Source organism: Mercenaria mercenaria, chromosome 4 (assembly GCF_021730395.1).
Source record: "Mercenaria mercenaria strain notata chromosome 4, MADL_Memer_1, whole genome shotgun sequence".
Taxonomy (NCBI): Eukaryota; Metazoa; Mollusca; class Bivalvia; order Venerida; family Veneridae; genus Mercenaria; species Mercenaria mercenaria.
Window position 1 is genome coordinate 5746553 of NC_069364.1, and position 14027 is coordinate 5760579.

Below are 14027 nucleotides of genomic sequence, written 5' to 3' on the forward strand. Positions count from 1 at the left end.
TGAATTAAAATGTAAATATTGAGAAAAAACGACAGCGGTTTATCAATAGTAATCGGACTAAAGCTTTTATTTGACACTCGTGAAAAAAGAATTTGTCAAATTAATGATCGTGTATCGATAGGGTAATTATTCGTTTAAAGGAAAAAACGCTGGCTGTTTAATTTAAAGACTTATTATTGACATATTAGATTACTTAATCAATATAAATTTCCGTAAAGCTAGTCGTTTTTTTAATGTTTAACAAAAGCAACCATAGAGGAATTTCTTGTTGCATTGGTTAGAGTAAAACTTTAATCAATACTGAATTATGCGACAGTTTCAAACATTTTTAAAGTATTACAAAGATATTTAAAATTACCGGGCACCGACTTCGCTTTGGTCGTTGAAATAAAATTAATTCGTAAATAAGCACAAACTTGAGATAATGTATTAGCGATTTGAAATACCAAGATCAGGATAAATTGAAATTGAATTACATATCTTGATATTGATAGATGTGTACAGGTTCAGTAAACATTAGTTTAGTCAAGCTAGGTGCAAGTTTTATGTTTCCTATATAGCATACTTTGGCAATATAAATACAAATATACTTATTTAAGAAATTGCGTGATGACATAATGCTAGGTGATATTTGAAACGGCTTTGTTAAAACGGATCTTAAAAATGGATTAAAGGCATATATGAAGGTAAATTGTATAACATTGTATTTAACTATTTAAGATTATCCTTTTAGAAGTCGCTCTTGGCTTATTATGAATAAAAAGATCATACCGATTAGAGAAAGCGGTTCATTTCATAGATCAAAACCATGCGCGTCAATTGACTACAAAAACAGTACAGTCCACTTATAAAAAATAGTACTGATTGTTCCAAATAGTTTAAAGTAATTATCATAGAACACATATTTAATTCAATATTCGCTGTTATCCGCACTTCAGTTTACTGTTTGAAGACATTTATGATAAAAAACACCATGTAGGTGTCTGTAATGTAAAGGATTTTCTAAGTTACGTAAGTATCAGCATAAATTTTACATTTTACTAACTATATTTCATATTATCAATGTAATTTTGTTGATTAAAACACGACCCGCATTGTTTTCCAAATGTCGCCCCAGTGAGTTAAGGCTTAGGTTCACTATAAAAATTAACACAGTTCAATCATACTAAGAATGTGGAGTTTTATAGGAGTAAAACATGTTCATTAAACTTCTAAAGAACTGTTATTTTATTGAAACATGTCTTAGTCAAATAAAATAAAAAAAAAATAAAAACAAAAACAGTTTCAGTTTAGTCAACAAAGAAAATACAGGAAAGAGTCACATTTCCGGATAGAATGTTGATTAGAAAATTTGACAGATTCAAATTCCGAACAATTTTTGTAGACATAGATCTACTGTCACAATAATAGTGTTGCTGTGTTAGAGTATAGAAATATTTTATTCACATGTACATAGGACATTTTAGCATGGCCTAGATTCAGTTTGCCGTGCGCAATAGCGGTGTAGCAGGTTGGTGGTATTTCGTCACAAAAAGCTGTTTGGTTGTGATACATATATATGAATTGTACATATATTAGAATTATGCTTTAATTGACTTCTTGTTCATGTGAAGGCAAAGCAATTTGTCGGAATGCAATTTAAAAGAAAACTGTTGTCGATTCCATGGGTTTAATTTTCCTTTTACAATGTGGTTACTGTTTGCTTACAGTCAATACTGTTCTGTTAACCAGCGTGAAGTTAGCAGTAGAGCAGTAACTCTGTTATACCTAACATGTAAACAAAGGTCTGAAACAGGTCTTCAGTATTTCGGGGTTTACAGAACGTTAGTATATATTCTAGGACATGAATCTGATAGTCTTTAGTTCAAATAAGATACTGTATGAAATATGCCTATTGACCATTTCTAGTAATTTTAGTATTTTTATGTTTATTTTAGATTGACAAATCATATAAAATCAGACACACTTTCATTGAACTGCTGACAGTGGAGAGAGGGTAGATAGTTACTCCTGACAGCGGGGAAAGTTCTGAAGATTACTCCAGACAGCGTAGGGTGGTTACTCCAGACAGCGTAGGTTGGTTACTCCAGACAGCACAGAAAGATTATTCCTGACAGCGTAGAGTGGTTACTCCTGACAACGTAGGGTGGTTACTCCTGACTGCGTAAAAAGGTTACTGCTGACAGCGTAGAAAAAATATGAAATATGAGTAGGTATCATTCAGTTTGTGCACTTAGTGTTGACAGTGCATTTACTAGTTTACATATATTTTGTATTAAACTTAAAATTTTTATAACACGTAATTTACATCTGCTGCGTTTGAAGGTTCTTTCCCAGACGGAAGTTACATTTCTTTGCCATCTTTGGATGTTTTCCTAGTTAAGTAATATGTAATTAATAATTCTTCAGAATTAAATTACTTAAGTGACATAATTATAATTCTGCTTTTTTAATTTTGTTTTGTTTTCGTTTGTTTTAAGGTATGTACTTGCGCACTCGGCAAGACCTAGGTAGGAAATTCGAAAATAAAAAAGAAGTACTTCCTACAGTAGTACAGCTGGGCAGCACACTTCCGGCGAAGCGCGCGTATGAAAATGACATTTGGACTCCGTTTATTCCTGAAAGGAAAGAAATCTCTCCGAGAACTGAGAGCTTGCACACTGTTAAGTGCCCAAAGTTCAAGAACTTGTACGAGTACAACAAAAAGCATAACGATAAATTCAACTTGAAAAGAAATTTGTGGAAAATTCCAAGTCTTGGGAATAATTTTCTTCCCTTTCAAAAGAAAAGTCCACATTCTTCTAGTGAGGAAGTTATAGGGTTATATCGTCCGAAATTTCACCGGTGGTATAGTCGACTGGTGCATGAAAACACTGTGGTCCTTCCACCGATTGAAACCTCTGAACGGGTCAAGGACGATGTACCTGACTCAAGTAAACTTAGTGAAAAGAAATATATTGTCGAACAACACAAAAGAACAGGTCCACGCGAACGTTTTACAAGAGACGAGCTGTACATCCCTAACGTCTATAGCCAATGTTTCACGTGCAGAGAATGCCAAAAGCAGTATGCAAATGATGTGTTCAACCAAACGTGGCAGTTACGTAATGCATCTACGCCAACGTGTAATACTTCAAATAGTTCTGCGAAACGTGCGGTCCTCAAACGTCAACACTGTGATGTTTTAGGGGAAAGATACTGTAAATCTTGCATAGAAAAGAGAAACAAAAACTTTTCTCTTCAGATTGAAGATAAACTTCTTAACAGCAATGACCTTGACAAAGTGCATTACAGAAGTTCATTCTTTTAATTAACATTTGCTGCTGAAAAAAAACGGACGAAGGCTTAACGCTATATGCTCATGCTTTAACTAGTTATTTATCATGTTCTTTCATTCCGAAATGCTCTTCATAGTCTATTTCTAGGTTTACATTATTTATTCAAAATTGTTATCATGTAGCAGCCTTGTACACTTCATATAGAAATTCGTCTGTTAACATAGATTCGAATCGAAACAAAACCGAACCGAAGGCGAAGTCGTTTTTGTCGTTTCAGAATCAGACGCTATATATATATTAATTTATATATTATATATATATATATATATATATATATTAATTTTTATCCGAATTTCTGTGTGAAACTGTGTAGAAGCATAGCATGACCTTAATATGGATGATAATGCTATGTTATTTCTTGGATATGTGGTCATACCAAGGCACCGAAGTCGCCGTCGGGGTGTGTAATGGGTACTTGTGATTAAAAAAAAAAACAGAGGAACGACTTTGCAAAATACTCAACCACTTTTTGTGGAACTGCGTGAGGACCCTGAGCGAATTTTTGACACAAGGTTAGGAAAACTTCAACGAATTTGTGGAAAAAGTTACATGTTCATCTTTTTTTATCAGATGAAATTCGGTCATCAAACTAGGAATTCATGTCCTGCACATTTTCGTTTCGGTTTTTGTTTCGATTGCTGGCCGTTTGGTTAATGTCGCTGACTTCAAATCACTTGTCGCTCACGGCTGTTGGTTCGCTTTGGGCGTAGAATTCTTTCATGTAAGGAAGCCATCCAGCTGCCTGGTTGGTTCTACTCAGGTATCCACCCGTTAAGAGATAATGCTCGGAGGGACACCTGTGACCTCCACCTTTGAAAGCTGGAAAGTTGCCATATAACATAATTGTATCGGTGTGACTAAACAAACAAAAAATTGTTTCGACCGGGTTTTAATTTCATTTCCGGCGTATACTAGCAATTGTATAAATTGTAGTTTTTTTTCGGTTCTGTTTCGTTTTGGTGTAATAAGTGCAAGTACTCAATCAAAGGTACGCTATGCACAAATCTTTTATCATCAGAGATTGATTTAAACTCACCAACTAAATTGTTTATTTAATTTGGCTAAAATGATAGCATATTGTCTATGCCATCTTTATATAAAACAAACGGTTCTTTGGTGGCATATACTCATATACGGTGTTTTGTTGTTTTTGTTTCTGTTGTGAGCAATGCTCAGGTGAGTTTTTCTGATCGCTCGATGTCCGGCGTCCGTCGTCTGTCGTCTGTCTGTTGTCTGTCAACATTTAGATTGTGTATGCGATAGAGGCTGTATTTTTCAACTGATCTTCATGAAATTTTGTCAGAATGATAACCTTGATGAAATCTAGGCCGAGTTTGAAAATGGGTCAAAAACTAGGTCACTAGGTCAAACCCAGAAAAACCTTGTGTATGCGATAGGGGCTGTATTTTTCAACTGATCTTCATGCATATTGGTCAGAATGATTATCTTGATAAAATCTAGGCCGAGTTCGAAAATGGGTCATCTGAGGTCAAAAACTAGGTCACTAGGTCAAATCTAGGAAAAACCTTGTGATAGAGGCTGTATTTTTCAATTGATCTTCATGAATATTAGTCAGAATGATTAACTTGATGAAATCTAGGCCGAATTTGAAAATGGGTCATCTGGGGTCAAAAACTAGGTCACTAGGTCAAATCAAAGAAAAACCTTGTGTATGCGATAGAGGCTGTATTTTTCAATTGATCTTCATGAATATTGGTCACAATGATTGCCTTGATGAAATCTAGACCGAGCTCGAAAATGGGTCATCTCGGGTCAAAAACTAGGTCACTCGGTCAAATCAAAGAAAAACCTTGTGTATGCGATAGAGGCTGTATTTTTCAATTGATCTTCATGAATATTGGTCAGAATGATTGCCTTGATGAAATCTCCGCAACCTTGAAAATGGGTCATCTCGGATCAAAAACTAGGTCACTAGGTCAAATCAAAGAAAAACCTTGTGTATGCGATAGAGGCTGTATTTTTCAATTGATGTTCATGAATATTGGTCAGAATGATTTCCTTGATTGAATCTAGGCCAAGTTCGAAAAAGGGTTATCTCGGGTCAAAAACTAGGTCACTAGGTCAAATCAATGAAAAACCTTGTGTATGCGATAGAGGCTGTATTTTTCAATTGATCTTCATGAATGTTGGTCAGAATGATTGCCTTGATAAAATCTAGGCCGAGTTCGAACATGGGTCATCTCGGGTCAAAAACTAGGTCACTAGGTCAAATCAAAGAAAAACCTTGTGTATGCGATAGAGGCTGTATTTTTTAATTGATCTTCATGAATATTGGTCAGAATGATTGCCTTGGTGAAATCTAGGCCAAGTTCGAAAAAGGGTCATCTCGGGTCAAAAACTAGGTCACTAGGTCAAATCAGTGAAAAACCTTGTGTATGCGATAGAGGCTGTATTTTTCAATTGATCTTCATGAATATTGGTGAGAATGATAACTTGATGAAATCTAGGCCGAGTTTGAAAATGGGTCATCTGGGGTCAAAAACTAGGTCACTATGTCAAATCAAAGAAAAACTTTGTCTATGCGATAAAGGCAAAAAAAATCAACTGATCTTCATGAAATTTTGTCTGAGTGGTTGCCTTGATGAAATGTAGGTCAGATTCCAATATGGGTAGTCTGGAATCAAAAACTAGGTCACTAGGTCAAATCAAAGAAAAACCTTGTGTACGTGATAGAGGCTGTATTTTTCAATTGGTCTTCATGAAATTTGGTCAGAATAATTGTCTTGATAAAATCTAGGTCAGTTTCGAATATGGGGCTTCTGGGGTCAAAGAGTAGGTCACTAGGTCAAATCAAATGAAAAGCTTTTATATGCGATAGAGGCTATATTTTCCAACTGATCTTCCTGAAATTAAGCCAGAATGATTATCTTGATGAAATCTAGGTCATATTCGAATGTGGGTCATCTAAGATCAAAAAGCAGGTCACTAGGTCAAACCAAAGAAAAACTTTGTGTATGCGATAGAGGCTGTATTTTTCAACTTATCTTCATGAAATTTGGTCAGAATGATAGCTTTGATGAAATCTAGGTCAAGTTCAAATATGGGTCATCTGGGTTCAAAAACTAGGTCACTAGATCAAATAAAAGAAAATACTTATTTATACTCAATATTTTTGCTCCAATTTTAATGATAATTGGTCAGAATATATTTTTCCATGAAATCACTAGGTCAAACATGTTTACACTGTTATAATGTGTTATGGTGTGTTTCTCAGGTGAACGACCTAGGGCCATCTTGGCCCTCTTGTTCAATTGATCTTCATGAAATTTGGTCGGAATGATTGCCTTGATAAAATCTAGGTCAAGTTCGAATATGGGCCATCTGGGGTAAAAAACTAGGTCACTAGGTTTAATCAATGAAAAACCTTGTGTACGTGATAGAGGCTGTATTTTTCATTTGATCTTCATAAAATTATGTCAGAATGATTGCCTTGATGAAATCTAGGCCGAGTTTGAATATGGGTCATCTGGGGTCAAAAAGTAGGTCATAGGTCAAGTCAAAGAAAAACCTTGTGTATGCAATAGAGACTGTATGTTTCAATTGATCTTCATGAAATTTGGTCAGAATGAATGCCTTGATAAAATCTAGGTCAAGTGTTGATATGGGTCATCTGGGGTCAAAAACTAGGTCACTAGGTCATATCTAAGAAAATACTTGCTTAAACTCAAGAGGCCACATTTTTGGTCCAATCTTAATTCAAATTGGCCAGAATACTTGTTTCCATGAAATCACTAGGTCAAACATGTTTACACTGTTATGGTGTGTTTCTCAGGTGAGCGACCTAGGGCATCTTGGCCCTCTTGTTTATTGTATGTAGTATTTTAAGCCCTTTATACACAGTTCAGGACAACTACACAATTGCAGTTTTTGTTACATTCTGTAGCTTATTGAAATGTGTTTATATATTTGAAAATATTTTTCTTGCATCAAACAAAATTTTCACTTTTATTGTGTTATTTCTTACTTGGGTATTGACATGGTTTTTCAAATGCACGCTAAAGACATTTTCACAAAGACGATGGTGTAGATTACAACTCTTGCAATTTCTTATTTCATATAGACTAGAGAATGCTAGCCTTTTTAGTATGTTTATGCCTAAATTCTTACCTAACATAAATAAAATCTCTAAAAAGATCCTTTGGAAGCATAGAATGCAACCAAGAAGAATAATAGCAGATTCTGTTTGAATCTGTTCAAGAGATGTAATGAAATGTGCAACACATCTTAGCCCTCTAGCACCGGCTTAAGCGGAACTCTATTACACATCTATCAAAGGACCAGAAAATATAACAATACAAGTTCTAAAGCACGATACTGTAACAAATATCAATAAGTTGCATGTAAAATCTATAATGCTCTTTTCCACCAATATTAATGTTCTTTGATCAACTGAAAAAAGCAATCAATGTAAACGCATCAGTGAGGCCCTTTGTTTGTTAATATCAGATGTCCCTGAAATACTAGTAGAGTATTTGAGCCGCGCCATGAGAAAACCAACATAGTGGCTTTGCGACCAGCATGGATCCAGACCAGCATGCGCATCCGCGCAGTCTGGTCAGGATCCATGCTGTTCGCTTTCAAAACCTATTGGAATTAGAGAAACTGTTAGCGAAAAACATGGATCCTGACCAGACTGTGCGGATGCGCAGGCTGGTCTGGATCCATGCTGATCGCAAAGCCACTATGTTGGTTTTCTCATGGCACGGCTCATTTTATTCGAACCTTATATCAACACAAGCAGCATGCTGAATTATTCAGTACGACTATAAAAACGCAGCACTGTTCAGAATAAGTAAGAGGTGCATTCTAGAGTGTTTTTTACCTTTGAAAATGAAGATTTGTCATTATAAAACATATATATTTTTAACTTTCTTCGTCTGTTTATATGTATTTTCCAAATGTTCTTTTGTAGCCAATGTATAGATTTATTTTACAAATGCAAAACATAAATTTGAAAACTTACAGCTACCTCTATAGCGAAGCTCTAATTTCTTATTCTGAAGAGTTTGATAAACATGTTTTATGAGATACAGCGGTTAATGAAGAATAAAACTTCAAAAGGGATAATTAAACCATTTTCATGAATTCAGTACGCTATTGTAATCTCTTTCTTACCAGTATTTCGCAAATGCCTACTAGAAAGCTTTAAAAGAAACAACAAGGCAACATGAATGGCATTACATTGCACTTAAGCATAGACACAACTGTATATAGACACAAAGTCCTTATACGCTTTGTTTTGTCATTTGAATTGTTGATAAATACACTGACGAGATAAAGAAACGCCTCATTCAAACTCGGTATACATTTTTTCGTTAACCGTGATTCAAAATTAGAAAAGAACAATTCCATTCGCAAATTAGATGCTTTACAAGAATTTATGGTCAATAAGAAATCATTTCATTGTTGCATTATGCTTAAATCTTGAATTTTAATGGCCCGGTCGGAGAAATTGCATTAGAAAAATCAGTAGCGCGTGTGGCCACCTCTGCTAGCAACCACAGCAGCAAGGCGACGCCTCATAGAGCCGCACCAGTTGCGTAACAGATACCGTGGGATTCTGGCCCATTCCTGGTGCAGCGCTGCTACCAGTTCCCGGACGTTTGCTGGCTGGGGTTGACGTTGGCGTAACCGCCGTCCGAGATAATCCCACGCGTGTTCAATCGGATTGCAGTCCGGTGAACACGTCGGCCAAGGTAAAACATTAATGTTTCTAGCCTGTAGAAAGTCCCTGGTGACGCGTGCAACGTGAGGTCGCGCGTTGTCGTGCTGATAGACTAATCCTTGACGTTGACGGAATAAAGGGACAACTACATGACGTAATATCTGGTCAATGTAACGCCTGGCTGTGAGATTACCTTGGCAAACGACGAGTTGGGACTTAAACCTATGGTTGATTGCTGCCCACACCATTACTCCACCTCCACCGTAACGATTGTGCTCCAAAACGCAATTGTTTGCGTAGCGTTCATGGCGTCGTCTATAGACACGGATACGTCCGTCGGCGTTCCACAAGTTGAAACGCGACTCGTCACTGAACACTACGTTCTGCCAACGCTGGCCGCGATGGTTGCGGGCCCAAATAAGACGTTGTTGACGGTGACGTAACGTTAAAATTAGACCGCGGTAGGGCCTACGACAGGTAATTCCGCGTTCTCTGAGTCGATTTCTCACTGTATGTCGACTAATTGGACGTCCACGGTTACCTACAACTATACGTGACGTAGATTGCGCCGTCACAAATCTGTCACGTAAATGACGTTGACGTATATAATTATCCTGTCGTATTGACGTTACACGCGGTCTACCTGAACGTGGTCTATCGATAGACGTTCCCGTGTCTCTAGCACGTCGAATAAGACGCACAATTGTCGAACGAGAGACGTTAAAACGTCTAGCAACTTGTTCCTGCGTTCGCCCACATTCAAGCATAGCCAAAACCTGAGCCCTCTCTTCAGAATTCAGCCTCGGCATTACGAAAACTAATGTTTTTTTCAGAGAATAGCTGAAAATATGGTTGTGTGTCGTATTACACATGTACATGTGAAAAATCGATCAATCAAACCACATGGTTTACATGCACGGACTGCACGAGGAAATCATGACCAGGTACATGAAGTGAACAAATGGCTGAATGAAATCGCGCGAGTTTTTGTTCACTGTGTTTGTCGGTCAGAGTACATGTAGATTTACTACATTTCACAACAATTAAAAGCGTTAGGAAAAAAATAACGCCAAATTTCAATGAGGCGTTTCTTTATCTCGTCAGTATAGCATATTCTATCTCGATCGTAAATACAATATGATTACATGAAAGCTGTGAGACTCGAAATTAGCGTACATCTAACTTGGTTTAAACATATTTCATTTTGCAATATTTTTACAACATGATTACAAATATACAATAAAGGATTGGACAAGATCCTTTATAAACTAACTTCCAATGTATACAGCTGCATTAACTTCTTAATATTTTAGAAATGTTAATGTTTCACGGTGAGCCAGGCAGAGAGCTTACTCAAGCACAAAGGCATTGTCGGTTTCTTCACGTAACGGGCCTATATACCTGGAATAAATACATTCGTCAGCCAATCTTTAAATACCTCGGCATCCGTCCACCCACTATCTGATCGACCGAGGGCAGCCTCTTCAAAACCTTCTAAGGAGTTGTAATTAAAGCGTTGTCCGGGAAAATGATCACAGGTTGAATGTAGGGCTCTGAGGCACTTGCACCCTCTATATTAGTCATCTGCGTTTTATCTGAGTTACCGTAATAGTAGACTACGGGGGCTCCCTTTGAGCCAATAACTTTAGCACCTTTGACCTGACACAAGGAAACATTATCAATCCTGGTCGGGTCATTTCAAAGGTCTGTATCCCCAACTTCGTCCTTTACATAAGATTCAAAGTCATCACTTTTCTTTTGAAATGACACCCCTCTCCTTGCCTAACTGCATTGTGGTTCTAACGGTTAACTCTGGATGACTCGAAACACATGACTTCATCCACTGTCTACCAGGACGATTATCAACAAATGGATTGCTTCGACCATCTGCATCCGGTATCTTCTTGATAGTATTGGAAAGTTCTTGTTTAGTTCTGCCGTATCCTATTCGGCTTAAGTGGAGAGCCCATGAAAAAATGCGTGTTTCTCCTTCACTGGACAGTACTGGCTTGGTTCCAATATCTGTACTATGATACTTCTTTGATACTCTATCATAAAGAGTTGTTTTTGGTACTTTGTATGTTTTAGCAGCTTGGCACAGAGAGATAGACCAAGTTTTGACCAGACTGGCAGCATGATCAACCATAGATGTGTCATACAGACGTCTTCTTTTTGCGCCACCTTGTTGACTCATGACTGAAATAATAAAAACAACATTGCTAAAAGCTGACTTTATGAATTGCCAACATTTCAACACATCATCTAAATCTGTAATATTTAGAAAAAATGACAGAAAGCATTTGTTTGTGTCGCAAAACAGGTATTCACGAAATGTTGCATTTGTTCAGAAATAGATTCTGTATCTTAATCCGACTATCTCGCCCTCTCTGTTATATGACGTCAGATCGTCAGCATGTGTTTATCAGATATGAAATACAGGTGTTAATATGCCAAAATCATGTTTGAGTATTATTTTGTGTTAAACGAAATGGCCTGCTAACCTTAGAAAATTTGTTGCAAAAAATAGCGAACTTGTAATTTTACTTACCGAAACTCACTGCCGTATCAGACGTATGCTCCAGGAATGGAAAACGTGTTGCCGATCCAAAATTTCTTCCAGGCAAAAGAGAAAGAATATGATGAAAAAGTGATGATGTCATATAATTTAAATCAATTTAAATTCAGCCAATAGCTGAGAGTTTAGAAAATTGTTCGGTGTAAGATGCTGGTTGGAAATATGAGCACCCGCTCTAGAATATTATATATCTTAAATGAGCCGCGCCATGAGAAAATCAACATAGTGGCATTGCGACCAGCATGGATCCAGACCAGCCTGCGCATCCGCGCAGTCTGGTCAGGATCCATGCTGTTCGCTAATAGTTTCTCTTATTGCAATAGACTTTGAAAGCGAACAGCATGGATCCTGACCAGTCTGCGCGGATGCAAAGCCACAATGTTGGTTTTCTCATGGCATGGCTCAAATATTTAAAAGTTACATTCATTAGGTAAAGATTAATCATTAACTCATAAAGTTCAAGAATTTATCATTTAACAATTAGCATTATATATTTATATGCCATAAAGCATTTGGTATGTAGCATTAAGCATTACGTAATTTGCATTTAATAGCATTAAATATCTGACATTTGGCATTTGGCAATTAGCAATGGCGCACCAGCCTTCCATAGCCTTCCTTATCTTCGTTTATTGTTATCTCAATAGCTGATTCTTAAAGCGATGACAAGGTAATTGATATAATAATTAATTAAATGAATAGGCGACAAATAGCCTCACTCGCTCGTCTAATCGGGATAGCTTACTTTACGATCTGATATTTTATGATGACTGTCATATTACTATTGTTGCCATTATTGTCATGATCATGCTATTATTTATATTTATAAATGGTTTATGTCGATGTGCTGGATATGCATAAGACTTAATTAATAAACGTTCTGTTCTGTTCTGTTCTGATATTTTGTAGTTGCCATCACTGACGTTATCACACTGTCCCTAAATGTCATATCATTTAGACTAGGCGACAATTTAAAGGGCAGCCTTGTCACTTCAAACGTAAGTATATGTTATTGTACATGCGTCTGACATTCATTAATCTTTTGATAGTGACCGACCGGAAAAAGGGAAATTTTTACAACACAAAAATATACAGACAATCAGTTAGTTTTAGAATTTATTTAAATAAAGCTTGTTCTGATACTCTACATAAACTAATTGCTTCATAATTGATTGTAACACTAAAATTTTAATAAATCTAATGTAAAACTGAACACCAATACTGTAAAACAAAACCCGTTTGTGATGTGCCAGAAAGTGGCATCCCCCTCCCCCCTGGGATATCCTTTCCCTCCACGACAACCACCCTCCCCGCACCATTGATTCCGACACTTAAACTTGTGTCACATGATTACAAAGGCGGATTCAAGGGGTGGGGGCTGCCGGCAATGCATATATTTTTTATTGTCTGGGATTAAGATATCAGTCATATTAGCCAAAATTGTCGGCTCTTTTTGCTTGCAGTTTTTTATCAGTAGTCTTTAATATTGATAACTGTGAAGAGTTTGGACAGGGGGACACTATCATTTTGGTAGAACTAATTTTGTTTTACTTTCACAAATTTTAAAGATGATACTGTGTAAAATATTCTGCTCAAAACTATGTCCTCTATTGGCCAGATTGCAACATGCGAGCTGTGCTTGCCCAATGTTTTGGTAGCAGGGTACACTTCGAATTTTGGCCCCCGTCAATATTTGTTATAATTAGAACTTCGTGATTTTGGATGTCTGTAAATTAAGGTGAGAGATAATGATTGTTAATTCTTTAGAAAATTTATACAGCCGACACAAGTAAAATTCTGATGTCAGTTGTAAAACTTACTGCTGGTAGCTTTGTATGAATCAATGAGGCACCTTTTCGCGGAAAATTCAAATCACGGAAGGGTTCTGTGCTTGTTGATTGATACTCAGGAACATTTTCGCTATTTTGTGAAAAACGATCTAGATGGGTCCCCATTCCGTTTATATCCTGAAGTTCAGTAAGGACTATTAAATTGAGAAATGAAATAAAATTGGGCATTGTTCTTGCAGCGGGATCATTGCAGGCTGTTCAAAAAGTGCAAAATTGATGATTTTGGCATGCTATTTTTCATGGATGGTGTAAAACTTTCGTTTTGATAACTTTCTTTATTCTTGTATGAGAATCCTGATCTTGCCATTAATTAAAAGCACAAAACATGCACCCAACTTATAAAATGGCCTCCCTGATTCTGCTCATAAGGGAAGTGCAATATTGCGACTCGAGACATGTAAGACTGTCCGTGCCCAAAATTTTCGAATCTAAGTGTACCCTGCTACCTTTTCCGATAGGTATATTCGTGAACCCGTCCTCCGTGTCCTCCACGAACTCCGTGCACCTCCCCATCCACCAAAATTCTGGATCCACCCCTGATTATATTCATTCGCATCGGTGCACGTCGTATCAGTTTA

General features: G+C 36.9%; 1 protein-coding gene across 2 annotated transcripts; it reads left to right on the forward strand.

Annotated features, from left to right (window-relative positions):
- Positions 1–3580, forward strand: LOC123553177 (uncharacterized). Of its 2 annotated transcripts, none has more exons than XM_045342921.2 (3): positions 1–686; positions 1938–2209; positions 2481–3580. In XM_045342921.2, the coding sequence occupies exons 2-3, from the start codon at positions 2206–2208 to the stop codon at positions 3308–3310; spliced, it is 834 nt and encodes a 277-aa protein (XP_045198856.2). In that variant the 5' UTR covers positions 1–686; positions 1938–2205; the 3' UTR covers positions 3311–3580. The 2 variants fall into 2 exon arrangements, with proteins under 2 accessions (XP_045198856.2, XP_045198857.2); XM_045342922.2 differs by lacking the exon at positions 1–686 and adding an exon at positions 779–1011.
- Positions 3581–14027: the final 10447 nt, after the last annotated feature.